The 21,278-nt window shown below is 45.1% G+C and overlaps 2 protein-coding genes across 3 annotated transcripts in view; one reads left to right on the top strand and one right to left on the bottom strand.

Moving 5' to 3' along the window:
- The window catches only part of lmbrd2b (LMBR1 domain containing 2b), a 147,762-nt gene extending 133,078 nt beyond the window's left edge, over window positions 1–14,684 (top strand). Inside the window, exons 19-21 of the transcript XR_011339993.1 lie at window positions 2,845–3,820; window positions 11,005–12,757; window positions 14,364–14,684. The gene's annotated coding sequence lies outside the window, so the exon portion shown is untranslated. The remainder of the gene's footprint in view (window positions 1–2,844; window positions 3,821–11,004; window positions 12,758–14,363) is intronic.
- Window positions 1–21,278, bottom strand: part of nup155 (nucleoporin 155) — a 177,913-nt gene that overhangs the window by 2,689 nt on the left and 153,946 nt on the right. For both annotated transcript variants that reach the window (XM_069884488.1, XM_069884497.1), the window contains exons 29-32: window positions 17,508–17,637; window positions 14,485–14,598; window positions 3,619–3,739; window positions 254–364 (exon numbers count right to left, since the gene is read on the bottom strand). In XM_069884488.1, coding sequence (XP_069740589.1) covers window positions 254–364; window positions 3,619–3,739; window positions 14,485–14,598; window positions 17,508–17,637 — 476 coding nt within the window. The remainder of the gene's footprint in view (window positions 1–253; window positions 365–3,618; window positions 3,740–14,484; window positions 14,599–17,507; window positions 17,638–21,278) is intronic.

Consider the following 21,278-nt stretch of genomic DNA (forward strand, 5'->3'; position numbering starts at 1 on the left):
ACCTGCTGAGTTTCTCCAGCGTTGTGTTTTTACTTCCACCATGGTGTCTGCAGTCTCTCGTGTTTCACGTATAATTCTGGTGTGGTGTGTTTGACTTTTGCACGTGATAAACACATTGAGCCAGCCCGTGTGGATGGGAGGGTGATCTTACCTTGTCCTTCCCACTCCACTTGCACTGCACCCCACTACTCTTCCTCACCCCCTCTTCTGATCAATGAATGCTCAGAATCATGGATGTGTGAGCTGCACTTACCAAGTGGGAAGTAGCGAGGTGTCCCAGCGTAAACTTTGCCCAGAGACACAAGCTTCATACTCAGAGTCTGCATTCGATCCATGGAACTCATCAACCTGCTGTCCCCCAACTCTGGAAAAACACCATTGGCACAGATCAGTGAGGAGAAGAGTGTTGTTGAATGTGGAGAGACAGGCAGGGTGAAGGTAGGATCTCCTCAGTGCCCTCCAAGTTCTCACGTGCTCCCTCTCCATTGCTGCCCCCAACGTGACGTGTCAGCTGGCCCAATATCCAACAGCCTCAAGAAATCAATTTCCCAGTGGAATTTTGGGAAGATCAAAGGTTGTTCCTTTCTGAAAACTGTTTCTTAGCCACTGACCCATCTCAAAGTCCTGTCCAAACATAGAACGCTACAGCACAGTACAGCCTCTTCAGTCCATGATGTAGTGTTGACCTATATGTATTCCCCCCACAAAAGAAAAACACACTCCTTTCCTCAAAAGCCTCTATTTTTCTTTCCTTCATGTGTTTGACAAAGTCTCTTAAATGCCCTTGTTGTTCCAGCCTCCACCACCATGCCTGGCCCCCTGATGTTTGCTACTCCCACCCTGGGATAAAAGGTGCTGGCTGTCCATCTTATCTATGACGCTGAGAATCTTCTAGACCTCAATTAAGTCTCCTCTCATCCTCTTCACTCCAAAAAGTCTGAGCTCTGCTAATTTGGCCTCATAAGACACGTTCTTCAATCCAGGCAACACCCTGGTAAATCTCCTCTTCCCCCATCTCCACATCCTTCCTATAATGAGGTGATCTTGCACTCAATGTTAGCAAAACTAAGGAAATGATTGTAAACCTCAGGAAGGGGAAACCAGGAGAACACAAATCAGTCCTCAAGGGGTCAGCAGTGGAAAGGGTGAAGAACTTCAAATTCTTGGGTGACAACATCTCTGAAGATCTATCCTGGGGCCTCCATGTTGATGCAATCATGAAGAAGGCTCGCCGTGGTTATACTTCGTTAGGAGTTTGGGGAGATTTATGTCTCCAAAGGCTCTTGTAAACTCTCTACAGGTGTACCATGGAGAGCATTCTGACTGGTTACATCACTATCTAGTCTGGAGGTGCCAACGCACAGGACAGGAAGAGCCTACAGAGAGTTGTGAACTCGGCCAGCACCATCATGGGCATCAGTCTCCACTCCTTCGAGGACATCTACAAAAGGTGGTGTCTCCAGAAAGCAGCTTCTATCCTCAAGGACCCCCATCACCCAGGCCATGTCCTCTTCTCACTGCTACCATCAGGAAGGAGGTCCAGGAGCCTGAAGACAAGCACCCAGTGGCTCAAGGCCAGCTTCTTTCCCTCTGCCATCAGATTCCTGAACGGACGATGAGCCCCAGACACGGCCTCACCTTTTCTCTTCTTTTGCACTAATTTATTTTGATAAATATAATTTACAGTAATTATTTGCACGTGTAACGTTGCCACAAAGCAACAAATTTTGTGATACATGTTCATGTCAATAAATTCTGATTTGAACACTGCTCAACCTGACCCTTCTCTGCTAATCACACAAACAGAGGAAATGGCCCCTCAACCCTTCCAGCCTGTCCCACCATCCAACATGCAGATCAGGTCTCTTCAGTCCTCAATTCCTGCTTTCTCTTTGCACTTGATCCTTTCGGCCAACAGGGCCACATCCAACTCCCCTTCAAATATATCTGGTGAATTGGCCAGATCACTCTCTCATCCATGTTAATCCCCAAACCTCACTGTTTCATTGCACAGCATCGTGGTTCTGTTATCTGTTAGTTTTGTTTCATGGAAAACCCAGTGAGCAGAAGTGATGAATGATGCACGTCCAATGAATAATTCCAGTAAGAATCAGGCTTCAAGTGGCAATTTGAAAGGATTAAAAAAATAAACTAAGTTAAATGGGAAGGTCAAACCAGAAGGCAGAGGACAGGGTTAATGGTCAGTTATGTAGGAGTTTGGATGAATCCACAAAGGTTGATAGGATAGTTGAGAAGGCCTGTTTCTCAAGGCGGGGGGGAACAGCAAACACCAAAGGATGTGTGTACAAAGTGAAGGGAGGGAAGTTTAGGGGAGACATCAAGGGTAAGGTTTAATTTTAAACACAGAGTTGTGGGGGCCTGTAATGTCTTGCCAGGGGTGATGCGGGAGGCTGGAACATTGGGGGCATTTAAGAGACTCTTGGATGGACACATGGATTGACGAAAAATAGAGGGTCCTGATTCCCCCCTTCAACAATATAACACAGTAGGGTTATATTCCTGAATGTCATGGAGAGAGTTGTATGATTTATTAAATATACGTTTACAAATGGAGCTTCTATCAATTACATTGATGTTTTATTTTACGTTAGAGAATTGATTTAACATGGAATTTAAATTGGATGATGGAAGAGATGTGAGATTCTTAATAGATGTTTGATTAATTAGAGGTAATATTAGATATATTGAAATTTAACATGTAGAATTGATTTAAAACATAAGATTTACGTATTTGAATATGTTATAAATGTGTTGGTTTATGTCATCGCTAAAAAATTCACTTCATTTTTTTCTTTTGTGCTTTCTTCCTTCCTTTCTTTTCAGGGAGGGGGGATAAAAACAAAATTATGTATTATGCATTGCTTCTATTGCAATGTATTGTTCAAGAAAAGAAAAAAAAAACAAGATCGTAGGCCTCACTCTACAAGCTTTCAAATAAGTTCAAGACGGTGGTGGGGGGTGTGGAACGAGCTGCCAGCTGAAGTGAACATAGACTCAATTTTAACATTTAAGAAAAATTTGTATCGTGAAATAGGAAGGGAGAGATCACTCCATTGGGAGAGACGATAGGCCCCCCAAAGAGCCCTCTGGACCCCGAGGAGCAGCAGATCAGCAGGGAGATTTGGAAATGGTGCAGGAAATACAGGGTTGTAGTTATGGATGATTTCAACTTCCCTAATATGGACTGGCACCTCCTGACTGCAAGAGGGATGAATTTGTCAGGTGTGTTTAAGAAGGATTACTGACACAGTCTGTGGAGCGGCCGATGAGAGGAGAGGTCAGACTGGTTCTGGTTCGGGGGAAATGAACCTGGTCAGGGGACGGACCTCTTGGTGGGGGAGCATTTCGGTGAGAGTGACCACAACTCCCTGAACTTTAACATAACATAGCTGTGGACAAGGATAAAAGGAAACAAAAATGGGAAAGTGCTTAATAAGGGAAGGGATAGTTAGGATGGGATGAGGCAGGGACTAACGAGGTATGCGAATCAGTGGGACTAGGCAGAAAAATGGTTCGGCACCGACTCGAAGGGCAGAATGAGCCTGTTTCTGTACTGTAGTGTTATATATTTCTAAGAATAGATTTGATAGGACTCACCTTTCTCAATAATCTCTTGCCAAAGTGACTGTACAAGGATGGTATCTGAGTGACCTGCACAATGGATGATGGCCAGTTTACACTCTGAGAGACGGAAATGGTCGGCAAACTCTCCATACAACTGCAGAAGAGAACCTCAGAGTTATATATACAAAAGAGTCTCTTGTTATACTTCATAGACACCAGATATTTGTCTCATGTGGTAAGCTAACGAAGCCCAACCAAAATTCATCACCTCCAATCTTTCAGCATATGATCCTCTTCATGTTGTTGTTCAACCCCTTTTGGAAGATTATTCCACATGATAGGGCAGCACGGTTGACGGAGTGGTCAGCGCAACGTTATTACAGCGCCAGCGATCGGGGCTGGGGGTTTGACTGGAGTCGACTGGATAAGCCATTGGCTTTGGGGAGAAGCCAGAGTGATAAATGCCCGATTAAATGGAGGCCTGTGACTGGCGAAGTGCCACAGGCATCGACAATGTGGTAAATTGCACATGACACAAAAACTGGAGGTGTGGTGGGCAGCGAGGAAGGATCTCAGAGCTTGCAGGTGGGGGGGGGGGGGGCTGGATCAGTTGGATAAATGGGCTGCAAAATGGCAGATGGAATTTAATGATGGCAAGTGTGAGGTGTTGACTTTTTGGAAGAATGAACCAGGATAGAATCTGCACTGCAAATGGAAGGGTACTGCATGTGCAGTGGAACAGAGCAAGGAACCCAGAGATAGGGGGAGTGCAGCATTTGGCCCAGATTCCGCCATTTTGTCAAGATTTGTTATCCCTATTAACCCCATTCCCTTCCCGATCAAGAACCTATTTACCTCTTTCCTTAAATATGCCCAATGACTTGGACTCCACAGCAACAAATCTCAACAATTCAACACCCTCTGGGTGGAGAAATTCCTCCTCATCTCTGTTCTAAAGGGGACATTTTTATATTTTGCTACAAGGCTCTCTGGTCCCAGATTCCCCCACCACAGGAAATATCCTCTCTACACCCACTCTATCCAATCTTTTCAGTATTTCCCCTCTCATTCTTCGAAATTGCAATAGGTCCAGTCCCAAAGCCGCAAATCACTCCTCAAATGATACACCTTTCATTCCAAAAACTGCTCACAATGCTAGAAGTGTGATTGAGCCTTATAAAGCCTCAACATTATATATCTGCCCATTGAATAGAACGCTAGCTTTGTATCTGCCCAACTTACCACCAACTTTACAAACCCAATTAGGGAACTGGAGCTGGAGACGGATGATCTCTGGATCATTCAGGAGGCTGAGAGGTGATAGACAGGAGTTTCAGGGACCCAGTCACAACCAGGAGACAGGAGGAAGGTAGCTGAGTGACAGTCTGGAGAGGGAAAGGGAACAGGAAAGTAGTGCAGGGCAACCCTATGGCCATTTCCCTCAGAAATATGTATACTGGTACTATGTATACTTCCTGGAAATATGTATACTGTTCAGACTGCACATAGAGACTGAAATCAGCGAGTTGTACATGGTGGAGATAATGTTTTCAGGCGCATCTATTTCATTGAAGGGAGTATTGTAGGAAAGACAGATGAGCTTAGAGTGTATGTCAAACTCGGTGGGGGGGGGGGGGCGTGGAAATGAGAGACATTGCTCATCAGGGAAAATATCACAGCTGTGCTCAGGCAGGATGGATCAGAGGGCTCGTCTACTGAGGCTGTATGGGTGGAACTGAGGAACAGGAAAGGTATGACCACACTCACGGGGTTGTATTATAGACCGTCCAATAGTCGGTGAGATTTGGAGGAGCAGATCTGTAGAGAGATAGCGGACAGTTGCAGGAAACATAAGGGTGTGATTGTCAGGATTTGAACTTTCCACATATTGACTGGGACTCCCATCCTGTAAAAAGGGCTTGGAGTTTGTCAAGGTAGGATGGAGATTAGGGTAGAAGGTAAAAAGGAGAATATATGTGAGGGTCATTCTCTGAGATGCATATATTTTAATGCAAGAAGCATAGTGAACAAGGTAGATGAGCTTAGAGCATGGACAGATACTTGGGGTCATGATGTTGTGGCAATTAGTGAGACCTGGCTACAGGAGGGGCAGGACTGGCAACTTAATGTTCCAGGATACATTTGTTTTAGATGTGATAGATCAGGGAGTAAAAAAGGGGGAGGAGTTGCTCTGCTTGTTAAGGAGGACATTACTGCTGTGAGGTGGCAAGATGGTATGGAGGGATCGACCAGTGAGGCTGTTTGGGTGGATTTGAGGGGTGGAGGAGGCAAGAGGGTGCTAATAGGGGTGTATTACAGACCACCAAATGGGCCAAGAAAATTAGAGGAACAAATTTGTAGGGAGATAACGTATATGTGTGAAAATCATAAGGTTGTGATCATGGGAGATTTTAACTTCCCTCATATTGATTGGGATACCCATACGGTTAGAGGGCTGGATGGGCTGGAATTCATTAAATGTGTTCAGGATTGTTTTCTAAATCAGTTAGCAGAAGAACCGACTCGGGACGGTGTAATACTGGATCTCCTGTTAGGGAACGAGCTAGGTCAGGTAGCGGACATTAATGTTGGAGAACCAATTGGGTCTAGTGATCATACTTCTGTTAGTTTTAGGGTAGTTTTAAGGAAGAGCAAGGAGAGGCCTAAAGTTGAGGTTCTGGATTGGAAAAGAGCAAATTTCGAAGGAATAAGAAGGGATTTGGGGAGTATTGAGTGGGACAGGATATTTTCAGGTAAGGATGTTAATGAAAAATGGAGGATATTCAAAAAATAAATTTTGTGGGTACAGAGTAGTTATGTCCCAGTCTAGATCAAAGGAAAGGCTGGAAGTCATAGGGAGGCTTGGTTTTCGAGGAATATTGGAAATTTGGTTAGGAGAAAAAGGGAGGTGTACAAGAGGTATAAAGAGTAGGGAGCTGAGAAGTTGAATGAGGACTACAAGGAGTGTAGAAGGAATCTTAAGAAAGAAATTAGAAAGGCCAAAAAAAGGCATGAAGAGGCTTTGGCTGACAGAGTAAAAATAAATCCAAAGGGTTTCTATAAGTACATTAAAAGTAAAAGATTAGTGAGAGATAAAATTGGACGCCTTGTAGATAGCGAGGGTAGGCTGAGTGAGAAGTCTGAGGAAATGGGGGAAATTTTGAATGATTTCTTTGCCTCGGTATTCACTAGGGAAAAAAATATTGAACCAGTTGAAGTAAAGAAAAATAGTGGGGAGGTCATGAAGCATATAAGGATAACCGAGGAGGTAGTGATGGCTGTGTTAAAAAAGATAAAGGTGGATAAATCTCCTGGACCGGACAAAATAGGCTAGTGGACAGTTAGTGGGGCCATTAACAGAGATATTTAGGATGTCACTGGCCACGTGGGTGGTGCCAAAGGATTGGAGGGTGGCGCATGTGGTTCCTCTGTTTAAGAAAGGGTCCAAATGCAAACCTGGGAATTATAGGCCTGTAAGTGTGACGTCTGTGGTGGGCAAGTTGATGGAAAGTGTTCTGAGGGATGCTATTTACAAATTTTTGGAGGTACAGGGATTGACAGGGAGTAATCAGCATGGTTTTGTCAGGGGTAGATCATGCTTGACAAACCTGATTGAGTTCTTTGAGGGGGTTACAAAAAAGGTTGATGAAGGGAAAGCTGTGGATGTTGTCTATTTGGACTTTAGTAAAGCTTTTGACAAAGTTCCCCACAGGAGGTTAGGAAAAAAGGTGAAGGCATTAGGTATAAATAAAGAGGTAGTAAAATGGATTCAGCAGTGGTTGGATGGGGGGTGTCAGAGAGTAGTGGTAGAAAATTGTTTGTCCAATTAGAGGCCAGTGACTAGTGGAGTTCTTCAGGGATCTGTCCTGGGTGCACTATTGTTTGTTATATATAGTAACGATCTGGATGTAGGGTGTAGAATTGGATAAGCAAGTTTGCGGATGACACAAAGATTGGTGGTGTTGTGGACAGTGAGGTAGATTACCGTAGATTAAAAGGTGATTTAGGAAGACTGGAGGTGTGGGCTGAGAAATGGCTGATGGAAGATAAATGTGGGGTGCTACATTTTGGAAAGGCAAATTTAAATAGGTCATATACATTGAATGGTAGACAATTGAGGAGTGCAGAGCAACAAAGGGATTTGGGAGTTATGGTAAATAGTACCCTCAAGGCTGATACTGAGGTAGATGGTGTGGTGAAGAAGGCATTTGGAATGTTGGCCTTCATAAATCAGAGTATTGAATTCAAGAGTAGGGAGGTTATGATGAAATTGTACAAGACATTGGTGAGGCCAAATTTGGAGTACTGTGTACAGTTTTGGTCACCAAATTATAGGAAAGATATAAACAAAATAGAGAGAGTGCAGAGAAGGTTCACGAGAACATTGACAGGATTTCAGGGTCTGAGTTACAGGGAAAGGTTGTGCAGACTGGGGCTTTTTGCTCTGGAGCGTAGAAGATTGAGAGGGGACTTGATAGAGGTGTTTAAGATTTTAAAAGGGACAGACAGAGTAAATGTGGATAGGCTTTTTCAATTAAGAAAGGGGGAGATTCAAACTAGAGGACCTGGTTTAAGATTGAAGGGGGAAAATTATAAGGGGAACATGAGGGGAAATTTCTTTACGCAGAGGGTTGTGGGGATGTGGAATGAGCTTCCGGCAGACGTGGTCGAGGCGGGATCATTGGTTACATTTAAGGAAAGACTGGATCGTTACATGGATAGGAGGGGACTAGAGGGGTATGGACCGGGTGCTGGTCAGTGGGACTAGGAGGGTGGGGATTTGCTACGGCATGGACTAGTAGGGCCGAACTGGCCTGTTCTGTGCTGTAAGTGGTTATATGGTTATATGTGTTCCGGAAAGTTTTCTCATCCAATATATGGATGTTCCACCTAGAGAGAGGGCAATACTGGACCTCTTTTTAGGGAACAAGACAGGGCACATGACAGATATATGTGTAGGGAAACATTTTGTGTCCAGTGATCATGCCTTTAGTTTCAAGATAATTCTGGAGAAGGATAGGTCTGGTCCCGGGTTGAGATTCTAAATTGGAGAAAGGCCAATTTTGAGGAAATGATAAAGGATCTAGAATGTGTGGATTAGTAGTAGGTTGTTTTCTGGCAATGATGTGGAAGGCCTCGAACGTGACATTTTGAGAGCATGAGTTTCTATGCTCCGGTCCAGATTAAAGGCAAAGTTAATAGGAATAGGGAACCCTGGTGTTCAAGGGATATTGGGGATCTGGCTAAGAGAGAGATGTGTCGCAGTTAAAGGTAAAACGGAGCAAATGAGGTAATTGAGGAATGTGAAAAATGCAGGAAAAAGAATAAATCAAGAATATTTGAATTTGAGATTCGAGGAAAATGAGAAATCTTGGATTGAACAAAATGGCTAACTTGTAAATATCTAAAAGAATGTCTATTAGGAAGTTTAAATTTTGCTGTCAATTGTTCAAAAAAGTCAAAGTTATTTTCAACAAAAAGACATTTATAACTTTTGATACCTGGTCTGTACCACCCCTTAAAACCTGCGTCTAACACAGACGGCTGAAAACGATGGGTATCTGTCATGGGATGAGCAAGAGAGAAAGTATTATAACCGAAAAATGTTCTAAATTGAGCCCATCTTCTCAACCTATTTCTCATTATTGGATTATGTGTCAATTTAGAAAAGGAAAAGATTGAAAAAGAGACAAAAATTTAGGTAAAATATTCATCTTGAGAGAATTGATGTGACCAATTATTGTAATAAAGGTGACCTTCCAGATAATACTTTAATTTGATTAAGTAAATGCCAAAACATTTGCCGATTTTGATCCCTAAATCCATTTTGAGTTATTGGATTCGATGGTTTCAACTTTGTAAAAATAAGATCATCTCCAAAAGACTAATAGGAATGGGGGGATTATCAAATCCTAACTTTAGATTCTATTATTGGGCGGCCAACATGAGTAATTTACTCTTATTGTTACATTTTGATAAGTCAGCTGACTGTCCTTCGTGGGTAGAAATGGAATTGAATTTTTCTAAAAGACATCTATGTTGGCTATTAAGTTAATTTTTACCATTTTGTTTTTTCTAAATTGACTAATAACTCAATAATGAGGCATGGATTAAAGATATGGACACTATTTAGGAAATTATTTGGATATTGCCACTTCTATTATAATGAATCATATTTTCCAACCTTCTTCGTGAGATACAGGTTTTAAGGAATGGTAAAGATTAGGCATCAAATGTTTTAAAGATCTTTTTATTTGAGGTAATTTTGCTTTTTTTGAAAAACGATCAGCAAAATCTCATCTTTCTAATAGGCATTTTTTTAGATATTTACAAATTAGGCATTTCGTTCAGTACAAATGTTCTGATTTTCCTCGAATCTCTAAAGCGAATATTGTTGATGTACTTTTTTGATTTTGCAATTTCCCATGGAGGATTCATATCAAATATTTACATTAATTTAATGGAGTTAAGCATGGCCTCAATGACCAGGATTAAGAACGAATGGGAGCGAGATCTGAGTAGAGCATTCTTGGACGAGGGTTGGGATACAACTCTTAATCTGATCAAAGAGTCTTCATTTTGTGCATGACATTGTTTGTTGCAGTTTAAGGTGGTGCACAGAATACATATGTCCAAAGTTAAAATATTTCATTTTTATCCTGATATGGATCCATTATGTGAAAAAACACACAAATGCTGGAGAAACTCAGCAAGTCAAATAGTACCTTTATATGGCAAAGGTGAAGATACAGCACCAACGTTGCGGGCTGGAGCCCTTCATCACTTAACCACGGTGTTTTACCCCTGGATCCATTATGGGATAAGTGTAAAATCTGAGAAGCTTAATTGATTGATAGGTTTTGGGAGTGTCCGAATTTAGAACATTTATGGAAAGAGATTTTCCAAACTTTATCAACAATTAAGACTAAATTAGTACCATCCCCTTTGATGGCTTTATTTACATCTCTCTGTCCTCAATCCAGAAGAGAATCCGAGCTTTTGCTTCATTGATAACTAGATGAGCAATTTTGATGAAGTGGAAAGATAATGCTTCACCCACTCACTTTCAGTGGTTACATGATAAGACGTGGGGCCCATTCGTGGAATATTGTCATCATCTGAGGATTGAAGTGGTGTGGATGCTCCAGGGATTCCCCGTCTGGTGTCTGTTATTTGATTCATATTTACAATATATACAGATCACCTTGTTTAGAGGGAGGAGGTAGATTAGTTTTTTTACAAAAACTTTTTCTCCTTTCCATTATTAAAGACTAACAAGTGGGGGGAGGGGGTTTAATGACAGATTACGGATCATATCACAGAACAACATCTCATCAGAGATGTACAAAATATCTTATGTAAGGGAATTTGAGCTGTATTACTTGCATAATTTTTGTATTCAATGTTGATTTTGGACAGAGCAGAACGGCGTTTCACTGAAACGGCCGACTTTCTGGACCTCGCAGCTGCAAGTCTGGTTTGAACAGGCTGAAGCCCAATTCCAGGCCAGGCAAATTGTCTCGAACGCCTCAAAGTTCACTCAACCAGAAAACAGCAGGACACATCATCATCTTCCTACACCACCCATCGGTTGTGGACAGGTTTGAAACAAGGCGCTCCTGATCCGTACTTAACAGCCTCTCTCGTCGAGAGTGCGCAGCGCGGTGCCAACATACTGCCTCGCATCTCCACCCGCTCAGTGCATTCCCTGTCCCCAGGGTTGGACTACTTGGCACTCACTGAGGTACAGCAGCTGGACGAAGAAATACCAGCCGACCGCACTGTAGTCTCGGGCCTGGAACTTGAGGACATCCCCATCGGCCCAATAGAGCAGCAAGCTCCTCTGCAACATGTCCACCGGCCCACCATTCCAGCTGCTTGGAGGCGCTGAGTTTTTGATGTACTACATGGTTTGGCCCATCCTCCATTTGGGCAACCTTCCAACTGGTGGCCGATAGATTCATTGGGCATGGCCTACACAAGCAGGTTGGGGACTGGGCCAGGACATGCATACACTGTCAGACCTCCACAGTCCAAAGGCACGTGAAGGCTCCCCTTCCAACCGATGTACAGGAGGTTTGAGCATGTCCATGTGGACATTGTTGGTCCACTGCTGGTCTCCCGGAGGACAGGTTCACCAGGTGGCCAAAAGCCGTACTGCTTGCCATCACGTCTGAGACCTGCGCCAGAGCCCTCGTTGCAAGCTGCCTGCCAACCTCAGACAGCGGGTTGCAGTTCACATCCAGTCTATGGTTGGCGCTGGCACAACTACTTGGGACCCAGCTACACCACACCACGGCCAACCATCTGCAGTCCAATGGTCTGGTAGAGCATTTCCCCTGGCACCTGGTCAGTCTTGACGGTGCGCCTCCGAGGCCAAGATTGAATGGACGAGCTCCCATGGGTGCTTCTTGGCATTCGCACAACTCCCAAAGAAGACTTAGCCTGGTCTTTGGCAGAGTTGGTATACAGTGCTCCACTGACGGTTCCCGGCGAGTTTGTGCCAGCGGCCTGTGGCACAGAGGAGACATCCGCAGCAGTGCTCACAAGACTCCGAGAGAAGGTGGGAACACTAACTCCTGTCCCAACCTTGTCCCACGGCCCCAACACTTTCCTTTATCCTCAAAGACCTCCAGGACCTTGACTACATCTTTGTCTACAGGGGCATGCACCGCGGGCCCGTACAAGGTGGTGTGTTAGAACAGAACCATGTGCGTCCTCGACGTGAGTGGCCATGAGGAGACCTTCACCATTGACCGCATCAAGCCGGTGCACCTAGATCTGGAACACTCTGTGACTATGCCACCCCCACGCTGATGAGGTTTGCCATCCAAATGGACTAAAGAATATTGGCCGTGAACTCCACGCCTCCTAACACCAGTTCTGGTGGGTGGGGGTCATGTGGCGACTCACCCACGCAACAGGTGAACCGGCTCACGAACTCCGGGCAAGTCTGTGGCAGATCTGGCTGTGAGTTCCTGGGGCAGGGGAAGCCCACAGCCTAGCGGCTGAGGTCACAAAGGTCCTGGAGTCACAAGCATCATCAGGTTCTGAGAGATTTAAATGTGTGCACGAGTTCTATTGAAGTCAGTTGTTCAACTCACTTTCGGCTCTGTGTGGTTCTTTGTGGCTGCGTGTCTAGTGTGACTACAATAGGCTTTTTCCACTGAGGGTAGGTGAGATACAAACCAGAGGACGTGGGTTAAGGGTGAAAGGTTTAGGGGGAAACGTCTTCTCACAGAGAGTGGAGGGAGTGTGGAACAAGCTGCCAGCTGATGGGGCGAATGTGGGCTCAATTTTAACTTTTAAGAAGAATTTGGACAGGTCCATGGATGGGAGAGGTAGGAGGGCTATGGATTTGGTACAGGTCAGTGGAACTAGGAAAAGAAATGGTTTGGCACAGACTAGAAGGGCCAAAGGGGCCTGTTCTGTGCTGTAATGTTCTATCATTATCAAAGCCTCCACAATGCTCTGAGAGCTTCATCTTTAACCCTAGGGTGTTGTCCATCCAGTCCAGGAGATTTATACACATTCCTATGTTTTAATATGCCCAGCACCTTCTCCTTTGTAACAGTAACTGCCCTTTGACACTCTCGAACTTCGGGCATGCTGCTGGCATCCTCCACAGTGAAAACTGAAGCAAAATTCTCAGAGGTGATTCGGCATTTCCTTATCCCACATTACTGTCTCCTCAGCGTCGTTGTCCAGTGGTCCAATGTCCATCTTTGCCTCTCTTTTGCTCTTTATATATCTGAAAAATCTTTCCACACCCTCTTGTTGCTAGCTAGCTGATCTTCCAAATCCATCTTTTCTCTCCTATTTATTTAGTTCCCTGTGGAAGGCCCAATCCTCAAGCCTCCCTCTAATTTTTCCCATATTTCACACTCTGCTTTTTGACTTCCCTTGTTGGCCACAGTTGCATCATCCCCTGTCTCAAACACACCTTCGTCCTTTGGATGAATTTGTCCTGTGCTGAAGTTCAGAAACCACTGCTCCACTGTTATCCCCTGCAAGTGAGATTCCAACTCAACGTTGGCTGGCGCCTCCCTCACACCCTTTATTCCACTGGTTTATTGACAGCCCTGCATTAATTTCTCCCTCTCAAACAGCAGGGTGAATTCTAGCACATCGTGATCACGGCCTCCCAGGGGTTCATTACACAATCCAAAATTGCTCTTTCCCAAGTTGGCTCTGCCACAGTTGCTCTCAGAAGCTGCCCTGCAGGCCATTTTCCTTGGGCTCCACCACCAACCTGGCTACTGTTCAGAGGCCTGTACATAACACCCATAAGGGTGGATTTACCCATGTCGTTTCTTATCTACAGGGGTTCTACATTTTCCAATCCCGTCTCCTCTCTCTAAGGATTGGATTACTTTCTCATCACCAGCTGAGCCACCCAACCTCCCTGTCCATCCTTTGAGACATCTTCCCCTTCCACATCAGTTTTTGTTCAGGATCTGCCTGATCCCTGTGGAGTACTCAGGTCCAAAATGAAATTTGAAATTTTATTTTATTTCCAACACGGTAGAAGCCGATTCTGGCAGTTACACCCAAATTAACCAACAATCTCCAACGTTTTGATGGGTGGGAGGAAACTGGAGCCCCTGGGGAAAGAAAACCCACACAGATAAAGAGAGTATGTCCAAACTCCTTACAGATTGGGCAGGATTTGAGTTGGGCCGAAGACACTGTGATACCGCTCTGCTAACCCTATCCACTGCCTTTCCATCAATGCTGTGTGGCCCAAGTTTCTTCACTTCTTTTGTGTACCCCTCTAGACCTGAGCACATTCGGGAATTCCAGCGGTTCATCGTGGGGACCAAATGACCGGTCATTATGCCAAAAGCCCCATACCAGGTTTCAACAGCTTGTAGAACAGCTTCTTCACGATGTGCTCACCTTAGTGATGTCCATGAGCTCCAAGTCAAGTTGAGAGAGAGCATCTTGCACAGAAGGGTGCTGTGAGTAATTGCGTGCCAGAGTATCATGAATTTGCAGCTGGATTCTGGCAACCTGGCAGGATAAAGGATCAAGAGAAGAGGATTAAAAGTTCAATCAAATTATATTGTACATGAAATAACAGAAAAACCCAAATAAGGTGAACAGGACACAACAAATAGTAGGAGTAGGCCATTCAGCCCATAAAGGATGCTCTGCCATTCAATCTGATCTGATGATAGGCTCATCTCCACCTACCTGTCCATTCCCAACATCCCTTAGAACACTACAGCACAGAAAACAGGCCCCTTTTGCCCTTTTAGTCTGTGCTGAACCTTTTTTTTGTCCAGTCCCACTGACCTGCACCCAGTCCATATCCCTCCATACCTCTCCCATCCATGTACCTGTCCAAATTCTTCTTCAATGTTAAAATTGAGTCCACATTCACCACTTCAGCTGGCAGCTCGTTCAATACTCCCACCACTCTCTGTGTGAAGAAGTTTCCCTTCATGTTCCCCCTAAACCTTTCCCCTTTCACTCTTAACCCATGTCCTCTGGTTTGTATCTCACCCACCCTCAGTGGAAAAAGCCAACCTACATTTACTCTGTCTGTCCCCCTCATAATTTTAAATACTTCCATCAAATCTCCCCTCACTCTTCTTTGCTCCAGGGAATGAAGTCCTAACCTACTTAACCTTTCCCTGTAATTCAGTTCCTGAAGTCTGGGCCACATCCTCGTCAATCTTCTCTGCACTGTTTCTATCTTATTGATAACTTTCCTGTAGTTTGGTGACCAGAACTGGACACAATACTCCAAATTTGGCCTCACCAATGTCTTAGACAACTTTACTGTAACATCCTAACTCCTGGACTCAATACTTTGATTTATGAAGCCAAGATGCCAAAAGCTCTCCTTACAACCCTGTCCACCTGTGATGCCACTTTCAGGGAATCATGTGTCTGTATTCCCAGATCCCTCTGTTCTACCCCACTCCTCAATCCCTGACCATTCACTGCGTACGTTCTTTCTTGGTTTGTCCTTACAAAATATACTTGTTGGCATTAAATTCCATCTGCCATTTTACAGCCCATTTTTCCAGCTCGCTGACAACACCTCCAATATTTGTGTTATCTTGCCCATATCCACAATATCTCTTGAAAACCAAGGTTCCTTTTCCCTGTTAACTTTGCCTTTCAACCTGACTGGAACATATAAACTCTGTGTGTTCAGCCTGCTCCTGTTCATGCTACTAACCCACCATTGCATCGCCAGATCCAGCTTCAGAAGGTTTGGATAATACAACCGTTGTCGGCCTCATCAGTCGCACTACAGAGAAGTGGTGGGAAATCTCGTGATGTGGTGTGAGAGAAACAACATGAGCCTCAACGTGGAGAAGATGGAGATGATCGTGGGCTTCAGGAGAACCAGGAATGACCACCCTCCACTACACGTCAACAACTCTGTAGTAGAGAGAGTGGAGAGCACCAAGTTTCTTGGAGTTCACTGAACTAGTGACCTATTGTGCACTTCCTGAGAAGATTGAAATGGGCAAAGCTACCGGCCACCGATATGTCAAACTACTAGAGGAGCTCTACTGAGGGTGTCCTGGCCGGCTGCATCACAGTGTGGACACCGTAGCTGCAGAGAAATGGATCGGCGGTCATTTCACAGCACCCTAAGAGTGGTAGAGAAGATCATTGGAGTTTCCCTCCCCCATTGTTGTCTGAAGAGGGCGCACAATATCAATGAGGGCCCCTTCCACCCCGCACACGGCATCTTTCAGCTGCGCCCGTCGGGGAAGAGATCCAGGAGGATCAGAGCCAGCACTGCCAGGCTGAAGAACAGCTTCTTCCCACGGATGGTGAGAATGATGAACCGCTCACACTCATCATCTGAGACTCACTCATGAACAACATTTCTTTATTTATTAGTGTATATGAATACTTGCCCTCCACGTGTTGTGCGTTTTGTTTCGAGGACTGGAGAAGGCTGTTTTGTCATGTTATACTTGTGCCATCAGGTGACAATGAACTTGACTTTAGAGACATACAGCACGGTAACAGGACATTTCAGCCCACGAGCTCATGGTGCCCACTTACACCCAATTAGCCTACACCCCAGTACATTTTGGAGGGTGGGAGGAAACCGGAGTTTGGGGGAGAATGTTACAAACTTCTTTTAGGATGTGAACTCCGGTCCTAATCATGACATTGTGGTAACTGCGAAGCTAACTGAGCTGCCCACGCTTGTACTCTCAAAATTTCACCTTTGAGGGCCTCCCACTAACCAAGCACATCCTTTCCAGAAAACAATCTGCCCTCATCCACACTTTCTACTTTTCTCATTCCCTCAAAATTTGCCCCTTTCTTCAATTTAAAATCTCAACCTTTTCCATAATCATTTTGAAACTGATGTTATTATAATCACTGGATCGAAAGTGTTTCCCTCCACACACTTGTCATCTGTCTTGTCCCATTCCTGATCCATGAACCTTTAAATTCAGACCGACAGCACGGTAACAGGCCCTTTCATCCCACGAGTCCGTGCCGCCCAATTACCCTACAACCCCAGATACGTTTCGAACGGTGGGAGGAAACTGGAGCCCCTGGGGAAAACCCACGCAGACACGGGGAGAACATACAAATTCCTTACAGACAGTGCGGGATTTGAACCCTGGTCCCGATTGCTGGAGCTGTAACAGCGTTGCACTAACCACTACGTTAACTGTGTCACCTATCTGCATTTAAAGGTGAGGGGAGAGGGAAGCTTTTCCACACATCCATCGGGTAGTGGTAAGATTCAACAGGCTGCTGGATAGAAAGGTTGAGGCAGATACAATTATGGCATTTAAATTGCACGGATGGGAAAGCAGCGACGGGATAGGAGGGGACTCTGGACAAACGGGGTCAGTGTGGGCAGTTGTCACGATTGACATGGACAAACAGGGTGAACTGCTCATTTCTGGGCTCCACATTCCTCTCACCTCCATCTTCTCCTCCAGCTCATGGAGGAATTTGCCATCAGCAGCCTGTGACGATGTTGCGGTGGAGCTTTTCGCACTGAGGATGGCCCGCGATACGTACTCGATCCTCTGCTGCAGGGAGATTTCAGTACTGGAGCAAACAAAATCTTCAGTCAGGATAATGAACCAATCACAAAGCACCCCATGAAATGAAGCATCTTGGTCAAGATCACCATCAGCCGATGAGATGGCTTGAAAAAGCAGCTGGTGCCCTTCTGAGGAAGAAATCTGCCACTTGTATTCATTGTGGCCTCTGAGTCACCGGGATGGGCTTGGCTCAACCGTTCTGTAAGATGGCTGGTCAATGCACCGACATGGAACACAGAAACGGCAGGAAACCCTGCTGCTTTCCATTCCTCTCATGTCTGTGTGTCCACCAACAAGCCTCAAACACTGCCATCATTTCTGGCAGCCCACTCCAGGCAATGGCGTGTGTGCGAGCGAGTGAGGAAAACAAATGCATTTCCATTCAACTCACACGTCCCCCATTTTTCACATGATAGCTTACCCTCGGAAAATTCTGACCCTATCAATGCCTTCATCTACTTCTATCAGGTTCAAACATTTGAGTTCATCAGGCAAAGGCCTTGTTGGCGAACTTGTTCACGTCAACCGAGTTAGTCCCATTTGCCTACGTTCGGCCATATCCTTCCAAAGCGTTCCTATCCTCACACCTGTCTGAACGGTTCTTGAACATCACAATTGTCCCTGCCACAACCACTTCCTTCCCTCCGTGTAAGAAGGTGTCCCTCGGGTGCCTTTTCAATTTTTCCCCTCTTACCTTAGATCTACGTTTCTACTTTTCGGGGGGATCAAAGAGGTCAACTACTTAACTTATCCAAGTCTTTCCTCACCTCTTGTGCCAGAGAAGAACACTCCAGTTTGTCCCACCTCTCCTGACTGCAGAGCTCAGACCCTCTAATCCAGGCAAGCATCCTGGTAAACTTCTTCTGCACTCTTCCCAAAGCCTCCACATCCTTTCTGTAATAAGGTTGTAAATACAAGATGTGATGCTCAGGCTCGATAAGGCACGAGCAAGACCTCACTCGGGGTATTTGGGCTCCTTCATTTAAGAAAGGATGTGCTGTTGTTGGAGAGGGGTCAGAGGAGGTTCACAGGATGATTCTGGGAATGAAAGGGTTATCATACGAGGAGTGTTTGACAGCTCCTGGCCTGGATTCGTTGGAATTTAGGACAATGAGGGGGGATCTCAATGAAAACATTTTGGATGTTGAAAGGCATGGACAGAGTAGATATAGAAAGGTTGTTTCCCATGGTGGGAATGGTTGAGAACAAGATGCCACACCTTCAGGATTGAAGGGTGTCTGTTTAGAACAGAAATGTGGAGGAATTTCTTTTGCCAGAGGGAGGTTAATCTGTGGAATTTGTTGATGCTAGTTCATTGGGTGTATTTAAGGGAGAGATTGATAGTTTCTTGATTAGCCAGGACATCAAAGGTTACGGGGAGAAGGCTGGACAGTAGGTCTGAGTGTAAAAATGGATCAGCTTGCAACTCAAGGGTGGGGCAGACTAGATAGGTTGAATGGCCTATTTCTGTTCCTCTGTCTTACGGTCTTCTGATAATGGGGAAACCAAAAATGCACAATGTTCCAAGTGCAGCCTAACCAAAGTATTTGAAAGCTGTAATATTGACTGTCTTAATTATACTCTCAGTGTGGCACCACCCACTGAAGCCAAGCATAGCATACTCCTTTGTTACCACTCGATAAACCTGCTTGACCACCCTCACCAAGCTACGGACCTGGATCCCCAAATTCATCTGTACCTCAATGCTTTCAAGGACCTGCCATTAACTAAATACTTTGAACTTGCATTTTACCTCCCAAAATGCAACACTTCATTTTTAGAGTCCGGGTTTGCATCAAAAAACCTACCCTTTGGTTTGATGAGGTCAGCACAACATCATGGACTGAAGCACCAGTACTGTGATATAAAGGGCCATAACTAATCTATGTGAGCCATGTTTTGGGCCCAAGCAAGTTCTATTTGCCTCCATTTGACCCTCTAACTTGAAACTTTTCCTCTCAATGGACCTGTTCAAATGTCTTCAGAACCATTACAATTGTTCTACCCCGTACCACCTCCTCTGGCACCTGGTTTGATACACTCCCCCACCCTGTGTGAGAAGAAGGTACCCCTCAGCTGTCTTTCCTCTCTCACCTTCAACTTACGTCCTTGAATTTTAGATTCATCAATGCTGGATAAAGACGATGACTATTTACCTTATCTATACCCCTCATAATTTCATAAACTTCCGTAAGGGCATCTCTACGCTCCAGGGATAGAAGTCCCAGGTCAATCGGCCTCTCCGTTTGATTAAACCCATCAGTCCAGACAGCACAGTGAATTTTTTCTGCACCCATACCAACCATAAAACCAATCTGTACCTAAATGGACAGCTCGACTGGCTCTGGCAGCCCAATGCCCTGGGTAGGGACAGTCTAATGTACTTTCCTTCTGTCCAACACCCTATCACCATTTAGAGAAGACTGTACCTATCTAAATGCTCATAAATCCTGTCCTTAAAGAATCCTCTCCAATAGTTTTCCCACCACTCCTATAGGAGCGCTTATTTGGGAATGTACCAGGCATGACCAGATGGGCCAAATGGCTTGCTTCCGTGGTGGACCCAATAACTTGGGAATAGAAGTAAAAATACAATGCTGGAGAAACTCAGCAGGTCAAAAAGTGTCCTTTGTACAGCAAAGATAAAATTACATAACCGACGTTCCTGGCTTGAGCCCCTCAAGATATGAGCAAACTAGAGGTAGATGCCTGAATAAAATGGTGGTTGGGGGGGGGGGGAGCACAGTCCCACATGCAGGAAGTCAATTGGACAGGAGAAAGTAGACAGAAGGATGGGGAACAGGGGAGAACAGGGAGTGGTCTCGCAGAAATCAGAGAAGTCTATGTTAATGCTATATGGTTGGAGTGCTCCTCCAATTCACAGGAGGCCTTGGTTTGGCCATGCATGAGGCCATGGGCAGACATGTTGGTGCGGGAGTGGGGTGCAGAAGTGAAATGGTTGGCCACTGGGAGATCCCTGTTACTGATGCAGACAGAGCGAAGGGGCTCAGTGAAGCGATCTCCTGGTCTGTGGGAGATGTAAAGGGCACAATGGGAACACCAGATGCAGTAGATGACTCCCAAAGATTCATAAGTAATGTGTTGCTTCACTTGAAAGGACTGTTTGGGTCCTTGAATGTTGGTGTAAAGAAGAGGTGTGGGCGCTAGTGTGGCACTTCCTTCAATTATAGGGGAAGGTGCCAAGGGGGAGATTAGTGGGAAAGGATGAGTGGATGAGGGAGTCACGGAGAGAGCGGTATCGAGAGAAGGAAGAGAGGGGAAGATGTGTCTGGTGGTGGGATCACGATGTATGTGACAGAAATTGTGGAGGATAATATGTTGGATGCGGAGGTTGGTGGGGTGGTGCTTGTTGTGTCTGGGGGCAGAAGGGGCTCGGACAGATGTGCAGGAAATGGAGGAGTTGAGGGTAGAAGAGGGGAAGCCATGTCTTTTGTCGGCGGACGCTTCAGATGATCGGGAATTAAGACCTTACCTCGGGGACAGATATGACGGAGACCGAGGAATAGGAGAGAGGAACAGAAACCTTGCAGGGGTCTGGGTGTGAAGAAGTGTAGTCGAGGTCATTGTGGGAGTTGGTAGGTTTGTAAAAAATGCATGTATAAAGTTTGTCTGCTGTGACGGGGA

This window comes from Narcine bancroftii, chromosome 1 (genome assembly GCF_036971445.1).
Source record: "Narcine bancroftii isolate sNarBan1 chromosome 1, sNarBan1.hap1, whole genome shotgun sequence".
Taxonomy (NCBI): Eukaryota; Metazoa; Chordata; class Chondrichthyes; order Torpediniformes; family Narcinidae; genus Narcine; species Narcine bancroftii.